Raw genomic sequence first — 17,415 nt, forward strand, 5'->3', positions numbered from 1 at the left:
GTCGCACAAAAAGATTAATTACAACATCATGAAAGTGATTGAGAAACTCTAGTTTATAAAGTGTGAACAAATACTGTTCCGTATGGCAACAATGCATAACTTAAATATATTATTAAGTCTTTCAGGAGATGACTGTTGAGCAGCTGCAATTGAAAAATCCAACTGAAAGCAAATTACACTGATGATAAAACTGCACTGTACCTCCGTGGATGGTAATTCTGTTTCTCCCCCACAGCTGCTGGGAGCTTTTTCTCTCTTTAAGTTAGGGCAGGCAGTTAGAGAACAGATCTTTGAGGGGTGCTGTTGCTTTGCATACTGCAGCTCCTGATATGAAATATCAGATTAACACAAAAAACCTCATGGTCTCTAAAAAGAATATATTTATAGCTCAGTTTGCTGTTACCCTGCTAGATTTAAAATAACCAGTTAGAAATAATATTAAACAAAATTATATTCCATTCAGATCAACAACAGGGTCAAACAGGCAAAATATCCTCCTAATAAACCTCTTACTAAATCTGTTCAAAATCCACATTTCTTGCTGCTGTGACTACCATCCTGCTTGTTACTCTATTTTATATCGTCAGGGTCATTCTTCACTTTTGTCTTTTCCCATTACTAGATTACATAAGAAAAACTTCCAAGGAAGTCCTAAAAAAACAAAATAAAGCAGCTATTGAAAAGTAATTTGTCAGCAACTAAAAAACCCCTAATTACCCCACAAAGTTTCACTAGCTTTCAACATTTACTAATTAAAGTGAGACTTGATGAAAAGTGAACTGCTTCAGCCCTTTAAAAGGAGGTGAAAATAGACATCAGAGTCTTCTGCTACATATTTAAGACTAAAGAAACAAACCATAAGCCCATCATATAAAGTAACTGAAATTCTTTTAGGTATTTATAATTTCTCTCAGTTTTTGGTAAGGGTCATAATCTTGAACACAGAAGCAAATGTAGCCTGGCTAGAAAGAGTGATTACCTAGAAGAAAACACCCAAACTTGCATAGCAGTGTTTGGAAGCTCAAGCCAGGAGCTCAGCTTCAGCACAGGAGCTGAAGACTCAGCAGGTAGGATCTGAGTAAAGAGCAGACTGAAATGAGACTATAGAAGATGAACAGCTTACACATAAGAAGAGCTATCCTTCTTTCCAGTCTGGACAAATTCCAGCAGTAACAGGGATGATCCCAAAGGTTCCAGAGCTGGAAAGATCCTCAGTGATAGCCACTTCAACCATGAACTCCAAGCAATCCATGAGCTAAAGTGGTTGAACTACTCCTGGAGTTTAGCACACCATCTGGAAACTCACAGTCAAATGCTGCCTCTTCAAGAACCCTGGACACATATTTTCAAAATCTATCTAGGCTTACAAAAGCAAGAACAACCTTTAATGATTTTAAAAAGATTATGGCAGGCATGAGATGTCAGAAAAACAGCAAACAGTACTTAGCTCATTAAAAATAAGGCAAGGGAAGACTGGGATGGATGGGCAAAGAATATTTACTGATCTTGGTTTAAAAGTCAGCTAACTTTCTTTCACAACTCATCTAAAGAGGTGAAGAAGGAAAAAAAAATTGTGGAAAATGTGCATTTGAATTTGGCAGTTTTGCCCAGATCTGGAAATCACTTTTACATAAGTTTAGTTCAAGCATTTAGCTAATCCTTTTCAGACCTTGATCCAAGAGTGCACAGATGAATCAAGCAGGCTACAAAAGCTCTACTCAAATGCTTTGCTGGACCCTAATCTGCTTTGTAAATATTATTCCCAGTGTTGGAGTTTAGGAGCTTAAGAAACAATTCATCGAACGGAAAGTTCAAGTGAACAAAGCATGCCAAGCTTGTGACTTTAATAAGATGTTCAAAAGCATCCTGAATAAATTACATATCTATCCACACACACACACATATATATCCACAAGTATATCTATATACCCACAAATTACACTGTAGACACACAAGCACTCTGAGGTGTCCCACACCTGTTAGCAGACCACTTCCTAGGCTTCCTGCACACTTTACTAGCTGTCTTACTTATTTCCTTCTGAAACCCCACAAGAGGGAGATCAGGATCATATGCTCAGGACTGTCACCCAGGACCAAAACTGACCTCTTCACCTTGGAGTTTTACAAGAAGTTTAAGGTCTGCTCCAGAAGTAGCCCACATCATTGTCCCTAGATGTATCACTGACATGCCAGTGAGGCTATTTATTTAATGCTCCCCATTTTTTTTTCTCTGAGGACCTTTCTCATGCTACCACAAGATGTTAATACTTCTTGTGACAGTGCTGCTGTGGCAGGTCTTGATCAGGTTCTCCGACTGTCAATGAAGAGTTGCAAAATAACATTGCGTTCCCAGACCTGTTCTCACAGAGCTCAAATAATTTGAGCCCTCCTAGCCTTGGAACCCAGGTGGCTTTCAGTATGGTATGCCCTAATTAGTATTTTGGTGTCAAAAGGACTTGATTATATAAATCTGGTAAAATATACCAGATTCTCCAGCTCATGTACTTACCTGACGGACCTGTCTCAGTTCTCAGTTTCTGTTATCTTAGATTATTTGCTTATTTAAGGAAGAGTAAGTCTCCCTCAGCTCTGTAAAGGTACAGCAGATGGCATTCTCAGTTTATCACGGTCTGATGGATGGTTTACAATGTTTGCTCATACTGCAACCTTTAAAACTTCTTCCCTGACTACTGGGCAGTAAAGAAGAACAGGGACTTATTTTCACTCCAGCAATCTGTTCAAATTTGGTTCTAATTGACTCTCACAGCCTAGCCTTTTGGACTTCAGGCAACCTTTCTCTATCACACAGGAGCGCCCCTCCTGTTGAGTATCTTCTGCTAGGAGCAAGCTGAGATAAATTCAAGCACCTGTGATAGGATGTCCAAACACAAAGTTCTTCCCTGCCAGGTTCCCTTAGAATATATTCCAAAATGTTGTCATAGATTCAATCTGGTAGATTCACCCTAGCTAAGAAACATGTATACCCATTTTCTTCCCCAAATAGATGCCTTTACTGGCCCAAATACTGCTGCATACTGTGGATGCTTAGAGAGCTTTTTCCTTTCATATTCAAATGTTTGAGGCCTCCAAACAAGTACTACTTGTTTTGACTGCTATTCCTTCTTCGAGAGAATAGCAATCCTGTGCAGCAGCTGGTTAACTGTCTGCTTAAAGACCTGATACCAGAACAATGAACTTGAACCTGTCAACACTTGTCCTCAAATTTAATTGCTGGATGATCTTTGCACTTCAACATTTTACACTATTTTCTTAAATTTACTGATCCCGAAGTTTTTGTAATTAGTCTAGCTAACGACCCTCATGGGTATAATTACATGGCTAATCTGCAACGCTGTTTTACTTCACAGGAAAAAAACAATCTATTTTCAGCAGAAAATAGATTGCAAATTGAAAGTGCATCATCCCCAGATATACAACTGGTTAAATTGGTACCAGCTGCATCACTTAACCTTCATTTACCTAATTTGTGGCACTTATTCTAAGCAACTACAGAGGTTAATATGTGGGGTTTTTTTCTTACAACCATTCTTAACCGTAAGAAAAATGAAATATTTATTAGAATTTACTTCCATTGGCTCTTTTAAGAAGCTCACCATTGGCATTCAAACTGTCTGGCCAGATGGGTCACTTTTTCATTTTTTTTGTAATACATCTAGGCCAGCCAGATAACATCTGAAGAAATCAGTGATAATTTAAGGCTCAGAAAACCACAGGATCGCACACTCGAAATGTATACGTGTTATCTTTGTTGAATGTGTCTGGATATAAAAACATTTAAGATGTTTTTAGAATGTGTTCAGATGGTAAAATTTTCAAGTAAATGACTGACAGGTGCAATTTCTTAGTGCAACCTGACAGCACGATAGGATTATCTCCTGTGTAGTTTCATATAACACACTTCTTAGTATGTAAAAAGAGAAACATCAAACTTCAATCTCCTACATATTCCTGGATGAACCTTAGTAATTCACAAAAAGGCTCTCAATCTGTTCTTGATTTCAGTTCAGAGAAATAAGAATGCATAAAGAGAGAATTAAAAATAAACAGGATCTTCCAAAGGAGATTAGCTTTAATTCAATTGATTTTTCCCCAAAATCAGAGGATATTGCAGTTTCAATCTAGCAGGCTGGAGGCTGACTGCTCGGAAAGCAGCTCAGCAGAAAAGAAAGAAGAAACCTGGTGGACTACAGGTTGAACATGAGGTAGCAATGCATTCATGAGCCCTTTGGCCAACAGCATCCTGGGCTGCCTCAGGAAAAGCACTGCCAGCAGGTCAAGGGAGGGGATTATTTCCCTCTACCAAGCACTGGTGCAACCACATTCAGAATACCATGTCCACTTTTGGGCTCCCCAGTACAAGAAAGACATGGACATACTGGCACAAGCCCAGGAAACAGCCATAAAGATGATCAACAAACTGGAGCATCTGACATAGGAGGAGAGGCTGGGTAAGCTGGCCTTGTTAGCCTCCAGAAGAGAGGGGTCAGGAGTGACCTTTTCAACACGTATAAGCACCTGATGGGGATGGTGGAAGGAGGTAAAGATGACTGTGCCAGACTCTTCTCAGTGGTATGCAGTGGCAGAATGAGAAGCAACAGGCAGAAACTGAAGCACAGGACACTCCACTTAAGCATTATGGTCGGGGCGGGGGGGGGAACCCCAACCCCCAACCTTCCTTACTGGGAGGGTACTCGGACACTGGAATAAGTTGCCCAGAGAGGTTCCCAGAGGAAGTATTTCCCCAACTGAACTTGGTTAATAATTCCACTGGAGTTTTATACCTTGGAGCAACAACCCCACCTTTTCCAAAAGAACATTGTTTACTGCCCTCAGAACTACAACGACAATCAGCTGCTCTGACTCAATCCTCACAGGAACAAATCTGCTGATCAATTAAGCAAAGTACATAGTGAAATCCTGACTGTTAAAGTCACTGGGAGGTCTGCCACTAACTACCAGGGGAGCCAGGATTTATCCACTTGTCTCTGATGAAAGCTGCAATAACTATTAAAAGTTGAGTTTTAATTACAAAAGATAAGAGAAAGATTAATTATATATCCTGCTTTCATATATGGAAAATGTGCTATTACAATAATTTGGACAAGGGTGCTTTAAAACCCCACCACTGGGGATATTTGGAAATATGCTCACTGATCAATCATTGTCAAGTTTATCTTAGAACATACTGCAAATCCTTCAAACTGTCTATCTTACCCATTTAAAACTAAGCTTTATGAAACTCGTAATTCAGGATTGCACATTTATGCTGCATTAAAACAAGTGTTTCTGAAATTCCTTGGATGAAAATCATGTTTAAAAAGGTTAATTCTGAAGTCAGCCCTTTGAGTAAACGGGGCAATGTCTGGCTGACAGCCAGTCACTAGTGGTGCTCACCAGGGCTCCATTTTAGGTCCAGTTCTGATTTTTATCAATGACCTGGACACAGTTGAGTGCACACTAAGTAAGTTTGCACTTACAGGGAGGAGAGAGGGAAGAGCTGATGTTCTTCTTTCTGCTGTCTGGTATGGTGATAAGATGTGAGGGAAAGGCATTAAAGCTGCATCAGGCAAAATTCAGGCTCACTATTAGGAAGAAGTTCTTCCCTGAGAGGGGGGTCAAGCCCTGGAACAAGCTTCACAGGGAGTGGTCATGGCTCCAAGCCTGTCAGTGTTTAAGAAGCATTTGGACAACGCTCTTAGATACATGGTTTGACTTTCAGTTTACCCTCTGTGGAGTCAGGATTCGAAGAGCCTCATGGCTCCCTTCCAGCTCAGGTTATTCTATTATTCTCTGCAATCTTCCAAGGTACCAAAGAAGATTTGAGCTAAAATCAGTAGAAGACAATTAAATTCAGAATTTTAAAGAAAGTTATATTCATGGAATCAGAACTGGCTTAACTGCTCATTATCACTAGAGCTTAGACAGCATACCATTACCTGTGTTGTAAGCCTGTGCTGTAGAAGCTTTAAAGCTGACAGCTGACACTGTATTCTTTCGACAAGCTCTCTTGGAAAAAGACTACCAGAGTCAATACAAATCGTGCAGCGCTTAGAGCTAACAGGATGCCAAAGTCCTACAAAGGAGAGAAAATACTGAGGAAAGCATTCTCTGTTGTTTTGTTGTTCTGTCATCAATATTACATTCCCAGCAAGCACTTACAGTGGATATAAATGAACCACAGAACACAGGCCTTCTCACTGCAGAGGGATTCAATACTATGCGGAAACAGGCCTTGTGTTTTTCCCTTTGCTTCATTGCCAGAGCAACTGTTGCATGGAACTTAAATGTCCACAGTGAAATCTTCTTACATTATATATACACTCCCGATTCAAGTTTACTCTATAGTAAGCTTATTTTGCTTTCTCTTCCACTTTTATAAAGCATTTGTTTTTATTCCAAGAGATAAACTACCTCTTTTCTGCTCTTTAAAGGTGGTTTAGTTTGACTTCCAGTTCCCACACTGACATCTAAGCACTAAGGAGTCCACCTAAAACATTAATCAACAAAAAGTTACTGCCTACAGACTCTCATTGTTCTATGTTAGTACCTCCTGCCACAGGGTAATCTTACTTGCAACAATTAGCACCACAGTGTCACTCAAACGATGCAGATCAGGGATCAGTAAGGTCCAGCACTTTGTTTTCATACTGAAGCCCAGCTCTCTCCAGCTCAAAGGATGAACTCGTACCCAGGTTTTATTCTAAATATATAAGCTAGCACTCTTCTGTAGAATAAATTTACCTTCTTTTGCTATTGTTCTGAGTTCTGCCCTGAGTTTGTTTCCCATTTCAATCAGCTGCTGCTTTTCTTGGCTCAGAACTGAGATGTTTTTCACTGCTTCCTTCAGTTTATTTTGTGTTCCTTGCACAGTGCAGCTGACACAATACTGAAAACCAACACCAGGACCTGTATCAGGTAACTGTTGTCCAAGATTTATCTTTTCTTCAAGAATTTTGTGTTTTGGCCCCTGAAAAGAACCAGATAGCCCCTTATAAAGAATATTTTGAAAGTGTGGTCTGCAGGTTTAGAAATTTGTACAAACACACATTAGAAGCCTGTTGAAGAAAAAGTGTGAAGTTGAAGTCTACAGCCCATTTTTGAGGGTACATTTTCAAGATTTTGTTAGTAATACAGGGCAAATTAAACCATGGAATAAAACACTATAACAGCCTGGGATGTTCCCACACATATTGTAAACTCTAAGTGTAAAATAATACATAGAATAACCACCATACAACTGTAAACTAGAGAGCAATTAATTTTAAGACAAAATGTGGAAAACCCAACTTTACAACAGATAGCAAGCTACCACAAACCCTTCTTTATCTAATCATCATGTGCATACGCACATATGGGGCAGATAGGAATTAAAACATTGCTTTAAAAGAGAAAGGCTGCAGAATAAAAAGTAAAGATTCTACAATGGGTTTTGTCTCTGCAAACCTGAGTCCACTGGCACATATGCATGATGATAAAGTATTTACCCAATAGATCACATCCTTGTTTTTCAAGAGCTACATACTCTATATATTCTTCAAGAGCTATATGTCATCTTTCAGCCCATTTACTACAGAGATTTTTCAATATCCATTTAAATACTCAGCATTCACTGAACAAATCATCTCCCCATAGACTTTGAAAATACTATGCATCGCCACAAGTATCTAAATATGACACATACATTAAAATAATTTTACAAAACTATTGCTCATCTGTATGTTTACTCTTTTATAAACAAACTAGTTAGAAGTGCACTAACTATACTGTAACTGCGCAATCTCAATCAGTTTTCAACTAGATCACCCTGAACACTGTGATTCAAGAAGTATATATTGAACAGTGCTACCTATACTGACAAAAAAACCAGCCACCATTGCCTTAGTGTGTCATGCAGCTCCTGTTCTCTTATTTATTTGGATAGTTTTATCATAAAAGAGGAGGTCCTTGAGAGCATGCGCAGAAAGCATACAGGTCTACAAACACTATGGAGGATAAAGGTGGAGAAATTAGTGCAGAACTAGAATCTAAAAATATGAAGAAAGACAACAACGTGGAAGAAAAAATGGTGTACATAGAGCAATCTGTATCAAAGCAATTAATATAAGCAGCCCCCAAATATTACATTCTACCCTCATCATATGAACAGTGAAAGTAACCCAATGAGGCTTAACATAAGGAGAGGTCAAGGCAAATGACCAGTTATGGCACCATGGGGTGTTGCACTATGTACCATCTTCACTGTACCAAGAGGCAAAAGCACATCACGTGGCTGCGGCAGGAATACCATTTGCTTAAACTTCATTTTTTCCTGAACTTTTCATAAAAGCATTCAAGAGCATTAGAAGTTTTTTTTTTTTTTTTCAGGTGACAGATTATAAAGTGTAGAGTTAGGAGTGGAAGCCAGAAATCTTTTTACCTTTAGATCCATGTCCAGAGTAAAACCCTACAATACAAAATAGAGAAAACACAGAAACAACAGGGACTAAAAGAAGGTGGGAGGAAAAACTCTCCTCAGAGCTGATACACATACATGCAAAAGTCTACATGCCTATTTTACTAGTTTCCACTGTAAGCTTTCCTCTTGTTCTTTAGCTAAATTTTAGCTGTGGAGTCTATCTTTTTGAGGTTATGGTCCCAGAATCACTGTTACATTAAATGGAAAAAAGAAAACTATCACTATGGCTCTCTATTGACTTCACATCTACATCCCCATGTTTAGTTATCATTTTTGCTCAACAGACTCTGAACTCCCCAAGTTAGAAATATTTTTGACTGTAATTCATCGTGGCCTTAAGTACATCCTTACCATGCAATTAATAAATGTAAGAAGCACATAGACAGTGTAGAACAACATTAAAAGATAAGCACTTTGAAAATCCAGTAAGGAATTCTAATGAAGTTTTGCCTGTTGTTTGTTAGATATTCTCAGGGCTGTTTCCAGCTGCTGGTCTGTGCCTAAGAAGGCTTGTTATGTACCAAGGAAGAAGGAACAAAGCAGACAGCAGAAACAGACAGGAAATGATAGTTCAACATCACTGAAGATAGCAGTAACTACAGCTCCCACCATTATGTTCAAGTTTTGGCCTGCACATCTGCTATTTCCTATGTGCCTATACATTTAAAGAACAAGTAATTGAGCATTTCACACTGAAGATGCATATCACTGCCTGAAAAACGTTCTTGTTCTCAGTACCCAGCCCTGAGCATTCAATTACATTTTAGCATTATGCAGCAAAGGAGTAACCTCTGGCACAAAGAATGTTCAGTTCCTATCTTACTGTCTCCAAGGCAAAGCCACTTTCTACTTTTTCTTTTAAGGCTCCATCTCCACTTAAAGAAACACGAAGAAAATGAGATGCATCTTGGGCAGTAGTTTGTAAAACATTTTCTGCAACAGAAAAGTATAGTTGGTATAAAATACAGTTTTCACCTACTTCTGGAAGTGGCCAAAGAGAAAAAATAAATCTGTGTGGTCTATACTGGCACGCAATGGTTTCCTAAATATGATTTGACACCAGGAACAAACAAATCTTCTATATTCAGCAAAAAGATACAGCTAAGATTAAAAATTATTCTGTGCCTGGTGGGTTGTGCATGTTTCCACACAAGGTTCCCAAGGCTCCAAAGTTTTATTTAAACGTTGATATCGCTTCAGTTCTTAAAGCTCTTAGCTTTTAATGTAGTCAGCACCTCTCATCTTTATTTATTACTTAGCTTTATTTAAATTTTCTTTAACTTAGATAGCCACTGGTGTGTCTTAACAGTAAGATTCAGGCATGAAACAGATATTGATAGATTTTAGAGATTAGTTGAAAATTAGAAACCCCTTATTTTTTAATTGTACTTTAACCTGTCTTGCTTCAGACTCTGTTTATGACACCATAAAGTTGCTGGGAAACTGGAAGGGCAGCACATCTGTAGCATGAGATATTTGTCCCTGTTTTCAATTCCTTTATTATTTTTCCGAGAGACGCCTCCATCACACTTTAATGCCGATACCGTTCCTACCCTTTCAACAACACCTGTAAAACCTGGAACGGAGTAAAAACGTTCCCAGAGCAAGGGAGTGTCCCCTCGTGCCTGGCGGGACCCCGCGGATCGGCGCCTCCGCGGGGCCCGGGGCCGGCGAAGCTGCGGCGCCCCCTAGCGGCGCCACCCCCCCCCCCTCCCCGGGCCGGCGAGCGGTGCCGCTTGCGCGTCCATCTCAGCCCAGGCTTGGCAGGACCTTCTCGTCAGAACCCAGCAATGACAGGGCATCTGCAGCTTCATCGCCATCCACCTGATTACAAGGCGTATCGAAGGATTAATGGTATTTTTAAAAAAGACTAAATTTGGTTTGCAATGGAAAACTCGAAGAGGTGATACACAGCAGTTTAGCAATTTAAGCGGAGGGGGAAAAGAAAAAAATCAAGAAGGGCTTTGAAATATCGGGAGTGACTTGTGCCAGGGAATGACTAGTCAAAATTTATTCCCTAGAAAGAATGAGCATAAGTTTGGCTGAAAAAAACCACGTTGCTGGATCTTATCTAACTTATACTCATTACTAATTGACCACATAAGCATTTATTGCTTCAGTTTCTAATATTTATTCAATCAAAAATAATATGCAGTGTATTTAATTACACATACATATGCATACAGATATTGTAGGTAGTTTAAACCTCTCCATACCTTTTCTGTGTCTGGGTTTTCTGTACAATCCAGGTTAGCTGAGCCAACTTTGATACTGCTCAGAGTGGTTCCAGCTGAAATTTTGTTTGTGCATAATGAACCTAAAAGAGAAGAAAAGTATAATATGAATATATATGTATTTATACAGAGTTTAGGCTTTCATAGCAACAGCTCCTTCAAAACTTTGTCTCATTAATATACATGTATACCACTTCAGTAGATATATTGTAAACAGAGCTGAAGAAACGGAAAAAATAGTACAGTCTCACCATATGCAAACATCAGCCAGCTACGAAATACAGAAGTGACTAGAGAAGACGCATTACAAAGGTTGATTCATGGGTAAGGAGCACAGAGAAGTTTTTATTTCTCCCAATACTGCATTATTTAATCATTCTTGGGAAACTGGCAATACTGAGTATAACAAGAATAATTAAGACACAGTAGCTTCTTTCAATCACAGTTGAAAAAAAATCAGCAATAAATGGAAGTTAATCCTGAAAAAATCTTCTTTTAGTTCCAGTAAAAATGTGAGTTTGAACATACTGATGTATATGGACAAGTCAGGGGAAAGAACAGATGACTTGCTAGAAACTAGAAGTGCCCCTCCAAGTTTATATCTTAAAAATTTCAGATTTAACATTATCATCTCTTTTAGTGATTGAACATAATCTCCATACATTTTCTAAAAGAATATAAGAAAGACTATTTTAGTTGAATAAACTATTTCAGCCATAAAAAAAAAAGGATGATACATTTCTGAAAACTTACATTTTTCAGGTGACAAAGATTATTGCTTCTCTTGGACGCTGCTAAACTCTAGCAGCAATAAATCTTTTACTTACTGGACTGTAATGTCTTCAAAAAACAGTGGACTAACTTTATCTGCCTGTGACAAAAAAACATGCTTGAATTTGTTTTTTTCTTTAAAATTAACAGAGGTCTTGCTTTAATTGGTTATTAATGTCTCATTATCAACAAAACTAGAATACACCTATATTTACTAAAAACGCCTGCACACTTAATCAGCTTGTGATTTCACTCTACTGTACAAGTAACAGTTTAAAACTAATTCTGCAAACTGGTAACACACAGATCAGTCTCACTGCATAATGAAAATAGAGAAGCATAATGACAGCAGAACAATTGGTACAACAAAATGGCTTTCAACAAACCCATCTTATTTTTTCTGAAATACAGAAAACAATGCATGGTGGCTCCAGAATAGTTTGAAGCAATTAGAAATTAAATGTTTACATGGATGAGGCACAGAGATATATAAAGCAGCTATCTACCTGCACTTATATAACTTGTAAAAGGTGCTAAACACAGGGCTACTCGTTCCACAGAAGAAAAAATCTCCTTGAAAAAGCTATACCTTGCCTTTTCTTCTTTTAAAAACGCAAAACAAATCAGAGCCAATTACTTCATTGCCAAGTTACAGCTGATATCCTTTCCTCTCCTCTCCAGATCTCCAAAAGTCACAAGAATGTTTATGAAGAAAAAATCCAGTTTTGTTTCTAAACAGGCCTGCATGAGATCCAATCAAAACCATACTTAAATTTTCAGAAATTTACTACAAAACGTATCTAGTTGTAATAGACATACCTACTGCAGTTTTGGGCTGAGTTTTTTTATGTTATCAGCTTCGACTTTCCCATGAAGGATAATGAAAAAAAGTAAAAATGCGAGTGCAAGACACGATATGCTGAAACATTTCTAAGAGATGCTAAAAATCACCTAATGTGTGACAGTATCTGATAAAGGGATTCATTTGAAAGCCTTACATATTTTTAATAATAAGGTGTTTTTTAATTTCTACTTTCCTGAGAGAGCCAACGTAGATGCCGCTCAGTAAACATGCTAACAAAGAAGGTTATCTCCTTAGCACTCAGCCATAGTAGGCAGGACAAAGAAACTGTGACAACTGAACTTTCTTCCAGGAAAACAAAGGGTGGCAAAAACTGTACCTGGAACTGATGCCCTATGCCCACTTACATATCTACACCAAAAAGGTATAAAAAGTTAACTCACTACCTATGCAAAACGAGCCCCTCTGCAAGACCTACTCTGCATGCAATCTCCCAGACAGACCAGACCCTGACTGGGGACTCTGGGCTGTCTCTGGATTCAGTGATGTGGACCATCTTTGAAGTGAGACCTTTTTTCCCCCCATCATCAATTAGCCCCACTTCTGGGAGCAGCTGGGTGAATGTCATACCAGTAACATCTCACATAATATATTTATAGGCATAAGCACAGGTAAGACAGACATGGACCTGTTAAAGAGGGGGGGCCATGAAAATGACCAGAGGGCTCAAGTACCTCTCCTATGAAAATCTTTTACAATGAGGATGGTGAGGTACTGGGACAGGGTGCCTAGAGAAGCTGTGGATGCTCCAACCCTGGGAGTGTTCCAGGCTAGGCTGTTCAGGGCATGAAGCAACCTGGTCTAGTGAAAGACGTCCCTGCCCGTGGCAGGGGGGTTGGGACGAGATGGACTTTTTAAGGTCCCTTCCGACCCAAACCCTTCCGTGATTCTATGATTCCAACTACTTGCTTCACTAGTTAGAATTCTGTAATACTTGTAATATACACATATTTGCTTTACTCTTTCTATATATATATATATATATATATAGAGAGAGAGAGAGAGAGAGAGAGAGAGAGGGAGACATTTGCTTTCCTAGTGGTAATTTTGTAGTGACTTACTCTGTGTGTGTGTGTGTGTGTATTTGGTTTTGTTAATAATAGCTTTGTAGTAATTTGTAATAAAGGAATTCTTAGAATCTCAGACTTCTATGTACTTGTGTATTGCGGAATCCTGAGAACCACACAATCATGATCTTTACACACCCATGGAATGGGTAGCCCTCATAGGTTGTGACCACGACTGCTACACTTCCTTAACTGAACTTAAGAGTTCTGTGGCAAGAGCTGTCACCTTGCTCTGCAAGCTGTCTGTTTTCTGTTGGAGGATGAGAGGACAACGTCTGCTCATCAAGACTCTCCATTTCTTTCCTCATTTGTGCAATAGCAGCCCGAAGGTTGGCATTCTGCTCCTGCAGCTTTTTTATTTCCAAATTAGGAATCTCTTTGCTCAGAGAACTTTCACCATCATACTGAAGTATCTGTAAAATAAAAAGTACAACACAATAACAACCCTTCATTAATGAGCAACACACATTCTCTCCACAACATAACACAGAGATCCTAATACTTTCAATCCACGAACAGACTTGGGAGAAAAGAACCATAGGAAGAAAAGAAAGAAATCTGATTATTCTGGGGATTTGCCAGGGAAAAAGTTGCTATGATGAGAATCTAAGATGGGGGAGAAGGCACGCCACAGAGGTGGCTCTGCCTTACCACTGTTGCTCTCTGAAGCATGCTGTGTCTCTCTCTCCACCACACGTGGGTAACTCATCTTCTTAAAGAACTTACTGGCTCAACAGAAGTCCTCTTTCTCACCTGCCAAATTCTTGAAAGCGTCATTGGAAATAATTTGTTCACAAGAACATAAAGAGGCTGGACATCCTTCGCTAATGTGGAAAAGGGGAAGGAGTGTATGGATTACATCTAGACAGCCCAGGCAATGGACAACATCTAGAAAACCCCTAAGCACTTCAATTCTAAAATAAGTAGCAGTGTCTTCCTTTTGCACATTAGTTACAGATAAGCTAACAGCAAACAGTGTAAGTGGAATGTTCGTCAGAAAATGACTGAAGCTCTGCCTTCACAAAGGCCTTGAAGACTGACTTTTGGAATTATATTGGTGGAAGTATGAATTGATGAGCAGACGCATTCTTATTCCAGAACTGAAGAGGCTGAAAAAATCCATGTTGCCAAAGCTGCTTTAACTACTGTAAAAAAAAATAAATTTATATTAGTAAAATATGAGCAGCTCGCTTGTAGAGTAATGCGTCCCAGAAGCAGTCTTTTCCTCAAATTTTTGAAATTACTCAGTGTTTTCTTCATGGGTTGCACACAGCCTTAAAGATTATCTTGAAGTTTTAGTTTGGAAAACTAAACATTTCCTGCATGAATGAAGTGATGGCCTAATCAGGACAAGAATGGGAAACGTTCTAGACCACATGTTAAGAACTGCTTTATTCTGTTACAACAAAGGTTGCTAGCTCCAGAATCCAATTCTTGACAACGGTCTGCAACATATGTTTAGGAAAAATAAAGTGAAAGGGACAAATACAGAAACGCTTCCTCTCAAGTGCCTCCTTAATTTCCAAATTTGCAACTTTGGGGAGGGAAGAAAAAGAAAAACAAATATGACTAAAAAACCACAAACACCCAGACATTGATTCAAGAACACTGGTCACTTGAACTTCTAGTACAATCTTGAGGAAAAAAATCTAGCAGAACCAATAGGATATAAAGACCAGGATTTTAGGGTCCTGACATTATTTCCTTCTGCCATTTCTTCATTCGAAGCATGACTGCAAATGTTTTTAAAGAAGTTACACTACACTGCCATCAGTCTAATCTAACTGTGGTTTCATCCAAAGAAAGAATGCAGAGTTTAGATTCCACCCTTGTAAAACCCTCTTTAGCTGATGGAAACATTTGTCATTAGCCATTTAAGAGATGCAGATACTATTTGGTACAGGAACACTAGAAAGCCCTGCAAATGTGGCATATACACTAAATCAATCCTAATTGGCAGACCATCCAGACCAGATGTTTTTGAGAAGGAAAAGACCATCTAATGTGTCTGGAATATTTGTATCAAATGTTGCTAGTTCATGTTTCTGAGCCCCAATATTGTTTCTTTGTATTCAACCCTAACCTTAAACTGTTGCAAAGCAGCAGTTCTGCCTCTTGAGAGGGAAAGGCAATCCATGAGGCCCTGGGCATAGGACGTGTCAGCAAAATACTTCAGTCTCAACATTTATGCCTTGCACAGCCTCAAACACTACTCCTTTTCTGTTTTCTCCATCATTCCCCACTTTCTTCAGTCCTCTTTTTTTTTTGCCAGTCATAAGTCTATTCTGTGCTTGTGATCTGGAATACTAACTGGCCTTCAAATTAAATTCCTCTGTCGTGAAAACAATAGCTGCCCTACAGCCTCTTTCTGCTGTGGCTCCTTCTACCCTAACAGAACACAGTATGCAGAAGATGAGGATAATCTTTATTCAACTTTTACAATCTGTCCAAGGCTGTTAAGGTGAGGAGAGGGAAAAGGGAGATTGAAAATGTGTGAAGCATCACCCAAGCCTGTCTGAATTTTGGGGCCCAGAACCTGATCTCAACCTGCAACACACACATGAACATGAGAAATATAACTGTTCCAGATTTTTGCTAGTGGAAAAGGGTCTAGACAGAAGACTGCATAATCATCCAGAATTACCGTAAGCAATCTTTTCCTATCTGTGCACTTGTATGGTATTAGCATGCTCCACTTACGCAGACATGACCTAAGTCATATTCAAAATGCGAGTCATACAAGCAAGATTTTCCAGGCTGGTGTGTTTCATATCTCTGTTGTTTAATTAAAGCTTAATTAAAGGCCAAGTAATACTACTGCAATATTTCTAGCACCCTGATGGGGTCCCAGACCAATGTGAAGAAAGGACCTGCATGCTCAAGATACTGTACCAGGGTATATTTAAACTTTAATCTTTCTTGCCTCAGTTGTCTAAACCAGAAGCTAGACAACATACTATTCCTTCTTTAAGGAATCTATTTTAAACTTGTAATCACTTCCCCCCTCTGTTTGTTAACAATTCATTTTGTACAGAAAAATTAAGAGAAAAGGTTCTGGTAAGAATAATAGGTTTTTTTGTTGTTGTTTGTTTTTTAAACAATGGCCCTTCACAAAAACTGGAGACAAAAATGATTTTGCTGAGATCGGTACTGCTTATCCTACAGGCCAAAAGCGCAAAACAGAGGCAGAGTATATTAACACAAAGAAAACTGTAACAATGAAAACAAAGTCTGGCCAAGAATAGTACAGGCAGTAACAGTGGAAGACAACAGTGAAGGTGAACAGTAAAGGAAGAAACCCTCTCCCACCCTGATTCTCTTGGTATTTCAACAATCAATATGCAAATCAGTCCAGTTTGAACTGAAATTTGAAAAACAACTTGCTCCACAGTAAGTTTTTGCTAGCAGTCTACTTTTGGCTAACTTATTATAAAAATTGTTTTCAGGAAGTATCCTTCTGAATACAACACTTTCTGCATTCAGAAACCACTAGGCTTGCTTGATACTGCTTTTTTCTTACCAGCAAGGTCTGCTAACAACTCTTCTTAACAGCTCACCGTTGAGCATCTAGCTGCCCAGTAGGGTGCACTGCAGGACAGTCTCTACTTTCATTCCTTTACTAAAGACAATTTTCTACTGGCAATTAATTATCCTTCTGCACGGCTTCAAACCAGCATTACGTTTGCAATTTTGAATGGCTTTTAAAAATAAATGCATTTTAATAAGCAGCAATGAAAGGAAAACTAGTTTGTGATAGTAAAATAAAAGACATTATTTTACACATCTGGCAAATTGATATTTTGAAGCACTGCCTCAAAATTTTAACTTTACAACTTTAAAATCTACCCTAAATTTCCTCAGGAACATTCTAGAAATTAATTCTTCCCATTCTGACGTGCCATGACAGTACAGTACATTATCCTGTTTTGGAGCAAATGTCTACATCCAGCTTGCTCCTTTTGCCAGTGAGGAATGGATCAGGGCCATAATGAAGCCTGTAACACC

The 17,415-nt window shown here is 38.8% G+C and overlaps 1 protein-coding gene across 1 annotated transcript in view; it reads right to left on the bottom strand.

Moving 5' to 3' along the window:
* CCDC57 (coiled-coil domain containing 57) overlaps positions 1–17,415 on the bottom strand; it is a 37,881-nt gene that overhangs the window by 8,152 nt on the left and 12,314 nt on the right. Inside the window, exons 7-12 of the mRNA XM_055795124.1 lie at positions 13,637–13,823; positions 10,693–10,793; positions 8,438–8,464; positions 6,763–6,988; positions 5,958–6,094; positions 202–324 (exon numbers count right to left, since the gene is read on the bottom strand). Of these exons, the coding sequence (XP_055651099.1) occupies positions 202–324; positions 5,958–6,094; positions 6,763–6,988; positions 8,438–8,464; positions 10,693–10,793; positions 13,637–13,823 (801 nt within the window). The remainder of the gene's footprint in view (positions 1–201; positions 325–5,957; positions 6,095–6,762; positions 6,989–8,437; positions 8,465–10,692; positions 10,794–13,636; positions 13,824–17,415) is intronic.

Source organism: Falco peregrinus, chromosome 2 (assembly GCF_023634155.1).
Source record: "Falco peregrinus isolate bFalPer1 chromosome 2, bFalPer1.pri, whole genome shotgun sequence".
NCBI classification, from domain to species: domain Eukaryota; kingdom Metazoa; phylum Chordata; class Aves; order Falconiformes; family Falconidae; genus Falco; species Falco peregrinus.